General features: G+C 42.3%; 1 protein-coding gene across 2 annotated transcripts in view; it reads left to right on the plus strand.

The window, feature by feature from the left end:
- The first annotated feature begins 9105 nt into the window (after window positions 1–9105).
- Window positions 9106–13701, plus strand: part of kcnk12 (potassium channel, subfamily K, member 12) — a 41073-nt gene continuing 36477 nt past the window's right edge. Inside the window, exon 1 of one of the 2 annotated variants that reach the window (XM_064317597.1) lies at window positions 9106–9662. Coding sequence is in view for 1 of the 2 variants with exons in the window: in XM_064317596.1 (XP_064173666.1) it covers window positions 9659–9662 (4 nt within the window). In the remaining variant the exon portion in view is untranslated. The remainder of the gene's footprint in view (window positions 9663–13701) is intronic. The other variant, XM_064317596.1, reaches the window with a different exon arrangement.

The raw sequence follows: 13701 nt of genomic DNA on the forward strand, positions 1-13701 counted from the left end.
GTCACGTATGAGGGAGGAGAGTGGATTGTGAATCTGTCATCGCAACTATCTTTCCATTCCAAAAACGATCAATGCCATATTTCAGGGGGTCAGGCGGTGGAGTCCCATGCCAGGACTGTTCTGAGCGTCCCCACTGAGGCTGGATCTGAGAGAGTGCTGAAGTAGGTCCCCCTGTCAAGTGAAGCCAGCTACAGACTCCATGCGGCCGTTATCTTACAGAGCAGATATCAGTGTTGTCACCCATGAATAAGTGGTTGGGGGGATGTTAACTCTTCTGCTTTACTTACAGTAACTGCCTTCCTCAGCCTCTTCTTCTTGCAGACATCCCCACTCCCTCATTCTGTGTGCTTTAAACAAACGACCAGCTCAATAACTGTATTTATAAAAGGCTCCAGTGCTTTCAGTTCTGACATCATGGACAATAACATCATTTCAGACTGGCATGTGTACAATGATAACAATCAATATCAATATCAGTCATGTATATTAAGGAAATTAACTGGCAATCGTGTATTTGTATTTATAAACTTGGGTTCTGCTTTACCCGTGGTTTCACCTGTAAGTGTGCCTGCCATCTTTTCCCCAGAAAATTCACTCATCATATAATTTTCCCTGGTGTCAATAATTAGATATTTACTTTTCTCCAAATACATTAAATTAATGTCAAGCTCCAACAAGGATTATAACCAGGATGCGCTATAGCTGAACATTAAACTTGATTACTTTTTTTATAAAAAATGTTCAGGGTCCCCTTGAGCTATTTGTTTAACCTCACCTCCCATGTAATCACTTTAGGTTTCACCGGGTGTGATACAGTTTCATCTTTGCTTCCATTTATAACAAGGCACAAGAACAGGGGTGTATGATTTGCAGCTATCGATTGGGCTTCCTTTAAATTTTCAAGTGTAAATAAAAAGAAAATGTCAGTTCTGGGAGTTACTCAAAGGAAAACAAGATGTGCAGATTTTACTGTCCACATATAACCATTTTCACCCTCATTTCCATAATCCCCATCTGCGTTTGACCCCTGACCTTTCTCTCAGCTCAATATTCCCTCCCATTTCCCACTCACCTTTAATCACATTTTAGGTCTTCTCTTGAGACTATCAAAAACAGCCAGTTTTTTTCAGACTGCATTTATATCCACAGATTCTGCCATTTTATGCCAGTTTTATAGCTGTTTCATACGCATTAATGCACTATATCTGACAGTAAAGCCCCAGGAAAGTTATTTAATCATTCTTGCTGTTATTTTTAAATTTTTTGATTTAGTATTGAATTCTGGGATTTAAAAAAAAAATGAAGCTTGGACTCTTATAAAAGGCATGGTTTTAAATGTCAGGCTTGCTGTTTAGCTGTTATTCATCGTGCCATTTTTTAATTACTTATTTTTTTAATCAAACGTGCATTATTCTGGAAGTCTAAATGAGTTAGAGTTCAGAGTGCACGGTTAACACTGTCCAGTGCGCTGCTGTATTTTGTAGCTGGAGCTGTACTCCACTCATTTTCCTGGGGCTGTTGTGGGTGCATTGAATTCTGCACACGTTTGCTCAGTAAATCAATAGGTGAAGACAAAGCAGCCAACTGAGCAAACATAGGAAACATCTCCCTTTCCTCACAACAGATGTGATGCTCATGCTCAAACAGGGTTTTTTTTTCTTAAAGAACCACTTTTGATCTCTTCCTCTGGAGCAGAGGCCAAGTGTATGAATCGTTTAAGTCACCATGGACTGAGTTCGGTAGAACAATAGGTGTCCAATGGTGGTGTTCTTCAGCCTTTCTGGCCGAAAGACCCTCAATGTCTCAGTGTGCCCATTGGCCATGGAGGAGTAAGGGTCTAAGTCCTGGGTGAGATGCTGCTGTGCAGCTCTTGAGTGTGATTTTTCTCCCCTAAGTCTCTATGGTACTGTAAATACCAAGCAGTATACTTGGAATCCTGAGTATGTAAGATATGAGGATTTAAAATAATGATTGACCTAGGAAAGGGAAGACTGCAAAGAAAATAAATAATCTGATACATAACTAATGGTTCATTCAGACATACCTTGGATGTGGAATTTGAGGACACGTGATACTTTGCAAAAATCTTTGTGTTAAGGCCAATACCAGGGCTCTTGCTATCGTCCATCTCTCATACAGTTTCTCATCCTGAGCCTACCAAATATCATATCCTACAGTCAGTAAGAGAGGTGTCCCCACGTGAACCTCAGGAAAGTGCGGTGGTGAAAGCAGAATAATTCCATATTTCAATTTAAAAGCTTTTCTTGCCTGATCAGGATTTTTTTCTCTTTCCGTGCAAATTGCTCGATGATACAGCATGAGTTATATTAAGTCTGAGATAAATGCAACATCACCACATTTTTATAACAGCAGATTGTCCTGAAATCATATTGTGACTGTTTTGCCTTGAAATTAGAAAATTGTTTTTATTCCAAATTGTATATTTCAATGCATATTAATCATATATCTTAAATAAAATAAAATTAAAATTATTATTATTATTATTATTGTACTTCTACTACTACTACTACTACTAATAAGAATAATAATAATAATAATAAGAATAATAAATGTGGCACTAGAAGGGGGAGGAGCAGAAGGCTGCTCCTAAGTTCTGGGCTGCATTCTCCATTCAGACACTCCAGTGTCTTGAATACCTGGTAGGGCTACAGGACCATGGACAGCACCACTTCCACTCCCAGGCAGGGTAGCAGTCGTGGTGCATTGTTGATCATGTGACACGTTGTCTATCCCAATACCCTGCTGTTGCTAATTCTACTATTAATAGTACTACCTGTATAATAATAATAATAATAATAATCATCATCATCATCATCTTCATCATCATCAACATCATCATCATCATCTTATATCAAATATTGGCGAATCATGTCTCTTTGGGGGGGGGGGATGTTTGCTGACGTCTGACACATGTGCTTTGGACAACATAGTTCAACATAGTTCAGATGTTTCAAAGGTTTGGCTTGTCTAATGTGCACAATCCACTCAAGCGGGTGGGTGGGCAAGACCATTTTTAGCTAAAGAGGCGAGAACACTGTCCATAGTGGAGAACACATTACTGGGTGGCTTGATTGTTATCCTCTGATGTATTTGGACACAGAATACTCTACCCCCTTGAGCAATCACTAATCCTTCTCTGACAATGGCTGCCCACCTCTGACACAACAAAATGCTAAAAAGGGGAGAAGATTGCTTCTTAATTGGTGTTGAAGAGTCACTCTTTGTTAGTTCAGGAGATTGTTTCTTGCCTTGGTGAACTGATTTGTCTTTGTGGGATTTCTGCATAAGTAACATAAAAAATGACTGTTGCTCAATGTGCTCTGGGATGGAATTATTTGTTTGGCAAACTTCCCAGGTCTGCCATTTAATTTCCTCAATGGAAAGCCTGAGAGGGTTCGGTGCTTCTGAACTTTCACAAACTTGTCACTGGCAGTCTGTAATGGAATGAAGAAATGTAATTTGCCACCATCTTCCTTTCCTGAATATCTTTATGTTTTTTCAATGGTTTGCTGAAAGGCTCTCAGGTCTTCATACACCAGTGCATCGCTCTGTCATCAATGCCAGACACCTAGAGTTATGTTGAACAGGAACCAAAGGGAAACATTTGCTTAAAATGTAGGTATGTGGAAACATGTACAATACATTCCAGAATAATACCATTGGAATGTGTCTTTTATTTCTCCCGTATACAGTGGGCTCTATAACATTTGGGACATATTTTTTCTTGATTTAGCTTTGTGCTCCACAAATTAGATTTGCAATCAAACAATTTCCATGTGGTTAAAGTGTGAACACAAACAGCTCGCTCTGCACAACTGACCGCCTGTCCCTCTTTTAGTCCCCCCCTCTCTCTCTCGTTCTCTCTCTCCCTCCCGCCTTCCCCTTCTCTCTCCCCCTCTCTCTCCCCACCCTCTCCAGCAGCTCTGTGGTAATTATGCAACAGTGTTCATCATTTGGCAGATGAGATGGTGCTTGTCGCTGTAGGACTATGTACCTGTAATTAACTGTGCAATAAACTCTCTCTCCTTTGATCCCTGTATTCTGCTGTGAGGTGGCAACCACCTGCCAGAACCAAATAAAACAAGGGGAAAGCTTCATACCATAATGCATCCTATGGTACATTGTTCTCCCTCTCTGTCTCTCTGTCTCTCTCTCTCTGTGGTATACACACACACACACGCACACACACGCACGCACATCCTGTGATTCGGGTGGAGGGGTTTCCCTATATTCACTGCTGCAGTGGACATCCTCTGATGTCTCCAAACCTTAAACCTTGGCGACAGTTGTCATACTTATTGAGAGTATCAGAACATCAATATATCAGCTAGCCTCGCACCAAAGCGCAGGCTCCTCAATTCCATCCCTGCCGATACTTCATTATGAGCAATGAGGAAACTCAGCCTCGGGCTAGCTCACTACTGTCCAGCTTGTGTTCACATTCAGCTGTACTGAGCTAGGATATATTGTGTGTGTGTGTGTGTGTGTGTGTGTGTGTGTGTGTGCACGTGTGTGCTTACATCAGAGAGAGAGAGAGAGAGAGAGAGAAAGAGAGGAGAATAGAGGAATCCAATGAAATAAAGCTGATGTGGTGATGTGGGCGGTATAATCCATCTTGTCACTCTCCCTGCAGTAATCTAGTTCAGTGAGTCCCCAGACCATGTTTAAGAATATACTGTCCACTGACATTAGTGTCAAACCCACAGTCTTACTCCAGGTGTGCTGCTGTTTGTCACTCTTGTCTTCTGCCCCGGCCAATTAAGCTTCTCTCATTTTCCCCAGAGAGGTTAGAATCTCTCGTTTGTAAAATGAGAAAGGGGGTACTCTTTTTCGGAATGATTTGTGTCTCTTATCAGTCCTGAACCAATGTTCATATGACATTTGCACACATATCCACACTTGGCTTGCGTAAAAGTATATGCCAAACAGTTGGTAAATAACACCTATTATCACATCAGCAGCTCAAGTAAATGCTGTGAAAACTGCTGCCATTTTCAACAATTTTACTAAAAAAATACATGGAAGTTGTTAGCATTGATTGAACTGATTTTGTTACTGCATGACAATATGAAATTCTTAGATAAAGTTCTCTTTAGATCAGAATGCAGGGTATAACCTGTGTATATAATCTGAGCCTAATGACCCCCCCCCTCCCCCCCATTCACAGTATCAGGAAGTTGCCACCTGCAGTGCAAACAGGCCCTGGAGCCGGATGCTGACCCATGTTTGATGTATTCACTGGTGTGCTGGTCTGGCAAAGTTTAATGAGGAGGGAGAGGATCCAAGGACACCGGCCCGCAAACAGAAATCTTCTTTCAAAGTCCTCTCTGGAGGCTTTGAGTACTGTGGTACTGAAGGTTCTCTCTCTCAGCTGAGATAAATGACTAATTAAAAACAATTTTTTTCAACATGACATGAAAGGTTCTTCCAAAAGTTCCGTCCCTACGGAACAACAGACATTTTCTTGGAGGCAGAAATATATATATATATATATATATATATATATATATATATTGTCCTCTGTACATTCAGGCACCTTTTCAGGTGAAATATTGCACCTTTGTTGTGTAGAATATGAGAATGTAATTTTACACATGGGAAAGCTATGTACTGAAACATATAAAAAAACATTCGGAATTTGTCATATTTATCCTTACTATCCTTGAAGCTCATGTGCTCTGTACAACACCATTTTAGCTGAATGCACTATTTTTATGATTGATTGTTTTTACCAAAATCCCACTGGTTTTTTAGCAAACCCTAGGTCTTGGAATTCCCCCCTCCCAGTCTGTGTGTGTGTGCGTGCGCGCGCATGTACGTGTGCGCAAGTGTGCATGAGTGCATGTGCACCCATGTGTGGCATTCACTAATTTTGCTCCAATAAAACAGGTGTGATGCTTCATCGCTGTCTCACCAACTACATATTCCGCTGAATCGATTAATTAAAAAGTGATAACATGAAAAGTAGGAAAACGAGAGAGAGAGAAAATAAATACAAGGATTCTGCTGGTGCAAAATGGCTGTGGTGTGGTTATGCATGTGCCATGTGCCCCTCCATTAGTGACTTATGGGCTCTTTACTCTGATTGTCCCCAGTCTAAATAATGGGCCTTCTGTTTTCACAATGATATTCATTGCTTTCTCTGTACAGCGTGGTACTGATGGTGGCTAATGACTGAGTGCCGACAGTACCGTACCTGCGGACCGAGTCAATGATGCTGAAAATCTGAAGATTATTTTACTTCAGCTTGTGGACACAGGCTACTGATCATTTCCCCCCACCCCAACCCTCCCCTCAGCCCACCAAAACACATGTACACATACACACAGTAAACCTCATTGCTGAGTATGGACACAGAAAGACATGAATGTAATTCAAAGCCATAGGTTTCACGCATACACTCTTTATGAGTGTACATGCACAGTGCACTCACACACAGTGCATGAATGAAACCTCTGTAATAGTCTTGGAACCCTAGGCGGTCAGATCTTGAGAGTTCTGAAGACACTCTAATCTCTCCATCTGGGAACAGCACTTACTATAGCAGCAATCTGCATGCACATTCATAATGCACTCATTTTGATTTGAATGAATTCCATATAGTTTAACTTGTCTCTGTAATATAGACAAGTTTCCATTCATCAGTATGATTTGTACTTAATTAAAATGCCACCTGGTTTAATGAAACTGTACTTACATTAATTAAATTTGTTCAGGATAGACACCTTACGCAAGGCTGCACCCAGCAACACATACACACACAGCCCACACACTCTCACACACGAACAGCCACACAAGAGTACCAGTTGCTTAGTCTCTGAATGGGAAGAGCCTTTCCAAAATCTTTCAGATTGGTTTTATGGTTTGAACTCACAGTTTGACCTCTTTTCTGTGGAGGCAGCTCCAGCTGGACCTGTGTGTGTTCTCATCCCTCTCCACTGTGGAACACAAAGCTTTAGTTGCTGCAAGGCATTATGGGAAACCTTATGGGAAACCATGTACTTTCAATCTCTGTGGGGTTGACATTATGGACCCCGACATTCCTTTTCTCTGCCTTGTCTCAGGAGGTCTAGACAGGCCATGCTTTGTGTGCCACACCCCCCCCCCCCCCCCAAACCCACCTCATCTGCTCACAGGTGGATTGTCACTGGATTTTGGGGTCTCATGCAGTGCAATCCCCCTGCCTTCCCTCTCACACATGCCCATGGGGTGCAGACATAGCCACAAAAGCTATTCACTGCTGATGAGGACAGGTAAATGAAAGGATAGGGTAAGAGAGGTGTGAATAGGGAAGAATGGAAAGTCCCTGGGGAAGTTAACCAGCTGGCCCTGAGGTCTACATGGAGTCCAAGCTTTTAGCTCATACTTTTTAATCCCAGGTTTCCTGATAAGGGCGATTTTAACCTCGTTTAATGCATTTATAAATCTAAAATGGAACATGAAGGGTGGAGTGTGTATGTGGACACGAAACATAAAATGAAACAAAAAGACCACAGACAGATACAGGGAGGCAGTCTCTAAACCCAGATTTGGAGGTTTTTGTTCTAGAGCCTCCTCCTTGCATGAGGGCATGACAGGTCTTCTGGCTCCCCAGTTAGTCTTCACTTCTGTTATTGTAATTTTTTAAATGTGCAGATTCCCAGTGAGATGCCTTTGTGAGAATATTCAAGTGACTCTTCCCCACACTCTATAGGCTACACCGAATTACAGCGAAGGTATGCCCTATTAGAGACGATCCATATCTCCCACTTATAACAACTAGCTGCGTCCTTTGGGGAAAGTGAGGGGACTCTTGACATCTACTAGCATGCTGCTGTCAGAGCCTGGGGTAACACTGCCTGCAAAATGTTCACATAACACTCCGCTTAGGCTTCCGTCTCCCTGACGGCGAAAGCCCTAAGTCACCGACGCGGCGTCTTCATCGCGGTACTAAAGCTGCCAGCGCTTAAGCTGTGCACTGTACCATCCTCGCCCGGCCCATGTGATTGATATGTCGAGCTGTTTACTTTATAGCAATTAGAGCCCCACCGCAGAGCGGCGAGCCGCAGTGGGGTGGGCGAGAGCTGAGAAATACTACAGCACCGTAAGTTTGGCTCTTTTTTTGTGGTTGTTGTTCAGGCGCAGTTTGCGGCAGAAGCCCATTAAAACGCGAAATAAATCCATCCGGGACGCAACCTTTCTCGCCGCCTCCTCCTGCTGCGTGTGACAGCTGGGATCGGGAGATGCCTAGGCTGGGATGTTTATGAGGCGGGGTGGGTGGAGGGAGGGAGGGAGGAAAACAGACGGGTGGTAATGTAAGAGAGCACAGTCTTCATGTGATAACAATAAGTGAGGAGAGTATAGAAAACGTGCAAGGACACAGAGGAACACCCCCCATCAGGGTATTAACGGAGAGAAGTTTATCACCATAGTGGTCCTCCTGGAGGAGGAGGAGGAGGAGGAGGACACAAGGAGAGGGGGGAAATGGTCAAACACACCATCCGGCCTGAGTGTATTTATCCTGTAAATGACTGTCCTAATTAACTTCTACAACCATGGTTAATATTTCAGCCTATAAGGTTTGCCAACAGAATAAAATCACTTCACTGATAAAGGCAATATGCCAATATGTTTTAATTAGCCTCATCTTTATCATGCTTGTAGATCACTGATTAATGGCGAGAGGAAATGAAGGCCTCCTAATGCTTGGTTACCACAGTCTTGGTGTTCATATCATATTATCATCCCATCCCCACACCTACTGTGGAAATGGCTGTCATATACAGTGGTGAAGATTTAGGTGGAGCGGCTGGTGCTACAGAACCGGAGGTGACGGCGTTGGGGGTCTCTGAGCGAGCCCTTCGAAGTTTTCAGTACATAAACCTAGACACTGGGGGGGAAAAAACTTCCAATTATATATTGCAATTCCACTATTTATTTCGAGGAACGTCCTCTTTCACTGTGGTTGATATAGCGTGCATAGAATGCTAAGAAAATGCCTGTATCTGCCCAATGTCTATGTTTATTATGTGACCGCAGCCAGATATTTTGCGGTAACATTAGAAAAAGAAAGTCCCAAACTCGCGAGGAAGATTTTTAACTTCCGGGAAAGCCACTAGTTGGAAACTGAGTCCACACTTTCCGTTGACAAATTAGACACACCTGTTCCTCTATAACTGCAAGTTGGGTCTCTAAAATCTGCACTCCGCGTATCATTTCATGTTCAGTTGCTTTCAGTGCTTTTCGTAGGCTACAATATTTATGACGTTATATCTTAGTTTGCAATGGTTTCATTTTCGCAAATGCTGGACGGGTGGCATTTTTTTCTAGCAGTTGCCATAAAGCGAAATTGCATATCATGCTGCATCTTATTTCGACAACAAATAAATGACCTACATAAAAAATTAGAAGGGTGCGTAGCTAGGTACACCGTAGAAATACCAACAAATAATGGGAGAAGGTTCTCACTGGTGTTGAGCTTATAATATGAGTAAACTCGAACGAACAAGCCAATCTTTCTGGAAAATGCATAGAATACCTTTATTTCGCGAGTTCCATTGAACAATTTAAAAAAAGAACCAAATCCCTGGCGAAGGCCGCCCACAGAAGCTCCTTGTGGTGGATTCGGAGAATGCAAGGCTAATCCGATGCCCTTCATATGAGTGAGTATATTGCTTTAAGGGGGCTGGTGGGGAATTGGAGGTATGGGACCAGGTATTTTATGCAATAGAATTTTTAGAATTTACAAGACCGATCACGAGTGAACAATAAAAATATAATATAACTCCTGCGATATGTACCAATCCACTAGGTAAATACATAATGATAATTAAAGATAATAATAGAAGCATGGGCCCAGTGGCAAAAGTGGGCTGCGCAGGTTAATGGATGCCAGTTCAGAGAATTAAAACCAATGCTCATCAGTCGGACCCACTCAACCAATCAGTTACATTTCAATATATTTTCATTCCCGAAGTGCAGGCTAAATCGGTGAGAACCAATGTCCCCTGTCAGATCAGCTGTAACTTTAGGCCTGTGAAAACTCTTCAAGTGTCCCTTTCTTGCTTGCAGTGACAATAGCCGTAGGAAGTGTACATGATTAAGAGTTCTCGTTTTCATTGCGCCTGACTGTACCTGGCAATTTCCGTGCGAGAAACCAACAGAATCCAGTGGAGTAGGCTAGACGAGGCTCTACGGCGGCGCTATTACAAAACTGTTTTATGGTAATTTATTAGCTGCCAGCTCCGGGTTTTCGAATGGCATGCTGGAATGTGGTTGCTCTGTAGGTTGATAAGAATTCATCACCTGGAGGGGGAGTGCTGGGCGAATAAAACTTTCCCGGACGACAAGGTCGTTTTTCTAGTTCGCTTTCATTATTGGAAATCTGTAAGAGGACGTCTCTATGGCGCTTCCAGCGACTGGATTTCCATCCTTCTCCACGCGCGCGGTGTTTATTTCTGCATGCTGTATTATCACTGTTACTTTGCTTTTTTAATATAACAAGCTTGACTAGCTTTCACGTGTTTTATGTACAGCTACTAATTAATTTAAGATACAGTGCCGGCAAAGACCTATAGCAAGGACAGAGTAACTGCATTCTGGGAGGGAATTTAAATGATCACTTCTTTTAGTTGACATGGGATGTTGGTGTTTTCAGGATTGAAGTAAGTGAACTAGTATGAAGATTTCATAATTTTAAATGTCAATACTTGATAAAAATGAGTTAACATATATAAAACAAATGGCATATTACTGGATGCATCAGTTATTGTTATCACTTGTTTACCACTTCCATGTTACATTGTGCATCATGTGTGAACGGTAGCATATAAATACTTTTACTACATATCCTAGAATATGCATACAATTATGAAATTGTAATTTTAAATGTTCATGTTTTCCCATGCATGTTGCTCTGTGTGTGTTTTATCACACACACGTACACATGCACACACACACACACACACACACACACTTTTGAAGCACTTAACTACTGGAACAGCCTTTAAATGCTCTTCAAATAGACCTGTTTTAAGGCTGGGTGTTTCACTTGCAATCATTATCGATAGTATTGACATAACTGACTATGCTGGTAGAGGGTGGCCATTTTGGCACAATGCTTCAACTCTAAAGCTCACTTGCAGGGCACACAATGCCAACCGGAGGTGCAAAATGTTATTAGTGCAAGTTTTTAGAGTGTATTGGTGCCTGGGTTGGCCTGGAAGGTGCCTGTCAGTAAACCCATTGCATTGATGATGGTAGTTAAAAGGGCTTTTCTCACTCGGGCGTGGAGGGGATCAGAGATTACGCGGATCCACTGAAAGTCTGATGGGAAAGCACATTAGGGAAGAAAGGGCTGATAATCAGATAACATCCCATACAGCTGTCCTGAACATTATTCACCAGCAGTGTGTTCACATGGGAGACAAAGAACAAGAGGTGTGTGTGTGTGTGTGATGAAGGAGGTGGTAGGGGGTGTTGTAATGGTTTGGATCATTCATTGACCTTCTCTTCTGGAATTGTTGACCTCATTCAAATTTATCACTCACTAATTCTCACAAGACTGTATCTCTCTCTCTCTCTCTCTCTCTCTCTCTCTCTCACACACACACACACGCCTGTTAACTCCCCCAGAGGAGCATGCTGGCTTGCTCCTCATTAATAATAATTTATGAGTAGACACAAGTGAGTACGCGATGCACGTGTTTTAAATCAAAGGCAGATTATTCGTCTTTAATTAAGTCTCTTGCTTTGCCTATAAGTGATTGAAATGGTAACTTGCGGTGGAAATGAAATCTGACCTTTATAGCCAATGTCGCTTTGCTTTGTTTGTCTGAAACCGGGCTCTTTTATGAAGTAGCTTGTTTAATTTACGGCTTATTTGTCCTTGAGAATGTTGGCCTTTCGGGCCTTACATAGCTTCAATAAATCATCAGATTAACTCTAGAGAAGGTCTTACACTGTTCGTGTGTGTGTGTGTGTGTGTGTGTGTGTGTGTGTATTTTGTGTATGCCGTTGTTATTGTTATGTAATGTTATTTTTCATTACATTTAGGCGTTTAGCAGACGCTTGTATCCAGAGCAACTACCGCATTGCATACGTGATTCCACAATGTGCAGAGGCCAGAGTAATAACTGATCGCAGTAGCTGGTATTTGAGTTGACAGCATACAAGTAAATGCAAATTTAATTGCAGGTAGATGTCTGTGCCAACCTGCAAGTGCTGGCAGCTTGTCAGATGGCTTTTGTAGATATCTATAATATTGTTCATCACACAAAAACTGTCTGGGCCAGTCAAAACCAGACTGTATAACTGAAATCATATAAAACGAACAATGAACTATCCTTTTAAGCTAGGTTCATAGCATACATGCAGGCTTTGGGGGGTACAGTGAGACATGTCACCCACAATATTTTCATGTGAATTGGTCCATAGACCAATGTCTGTGGACCAATTGATGTTTGACTACCTATGGCTATGGTTCATAGTGTTTGGATGGTCAGGGTGCAGCCAGGTCAGACTGCAGTAATTTGCCAAGCCCACAGGTTTCCAGGATATTACAAGCGTTTGATGAATTTACTTCATTTACTCTCAATTATTTCTCCTGTAGTGTGATAACTGCAGTCAGCAGGGTACTTGCATCACAGCACCTCGTCTTGTTTTTAAATGAAAGAAGCTCAGAACCCTTTATATATTGTTTGAAACGCTGCAGAAGTTTGTTGTGGAGCTTGTCTAATTTGCGTTTCTCCATAGGACACTGCCATTACGTTTCTGGAGAGCGTCTCTAAAAACTTTGAGCAGCTGTGGGAGACTGGGTCTGGTGTAATGTGTAGCTTTGAGGAGGGTGAGCTACATGTGCTGTTGTTTAGATAAGAGTAATAGTGGTTGCAGAAGAAGCAGATGGGTGGGATGAGAGAGCGACAGAAAGGAAGGAGAGAGCTGGATAAATATCTAATTCAATGATTTCTTATAGTAAACTATCAGCTGTAATTTTGACATTCTTGCAATATTAAATTAGTGTTATTTGTTCTGCCTTAGGTTTATGTGCTTTGGTAACATCCCCCCAATGAACACAAACAGAAATGGAGGATTGAGAGGCGAAGTGAAAGCCAGGCTGAGAGAGAGAGCCTCCTCCTGTGAGCCTCCTCAGTACATTACTGTACCCTGAGCAGGTCTGTCTGTTAAGGAGATCTCACGCTCCCCATCGCCGCGGCGACATGCTGAAATCGCAGCGTGCAGCACTCGGGCCGGGTCCTGACAGCGGTGGTGACAAGGTGTAAATGTTAAAGCCAGAGGCAGCGTCTCCTGTGCCGGTTAGCCTGATTACAGGGTGATCACATGCTCGTGTGTCCGGTGTGGTACACAAGCGAACCCTGGAAATGGGATTTTGTGAGGTGTAGACAGCCGACAGGACTGTATTTAGAACGTGATCAGAAGAGCTCTATTTCAGGTGTTAGTGTATACAGGCCTGCAAGGTGTGGATTGATAAATGACTAAATGAACAGAAGTACAGTAATCCACTCTTCCCTTAGTCTGAACATGGGGAATTCCCTTCTCTGAAGCTGGGATTGTTCTGTGTGTGTGTGTGTGTGTGTGTGTGTGTGTTCGTGCGTGCGTGCCCGCACAGATATACTGCATATATTGCATTATATTATATTACATAGCATTCATTAGATGCACTTGTGCATACACTATAATTAT

The sequence above is a fragment of the Anguilla rostrata genome, chromosome 18 (assembly GCF_018555375.3).
Source record: "Anguilla rostrata isolate EN2019 chromosome 18, ASM1855537v3, whole genome shotgun sequence".
Lineage (NCBI taxonomy): Eukaryota > Metazoa > Chordata > Actinopteri > Anguilliformes > Anguillidae > Anguilla > Anguilla rostrata.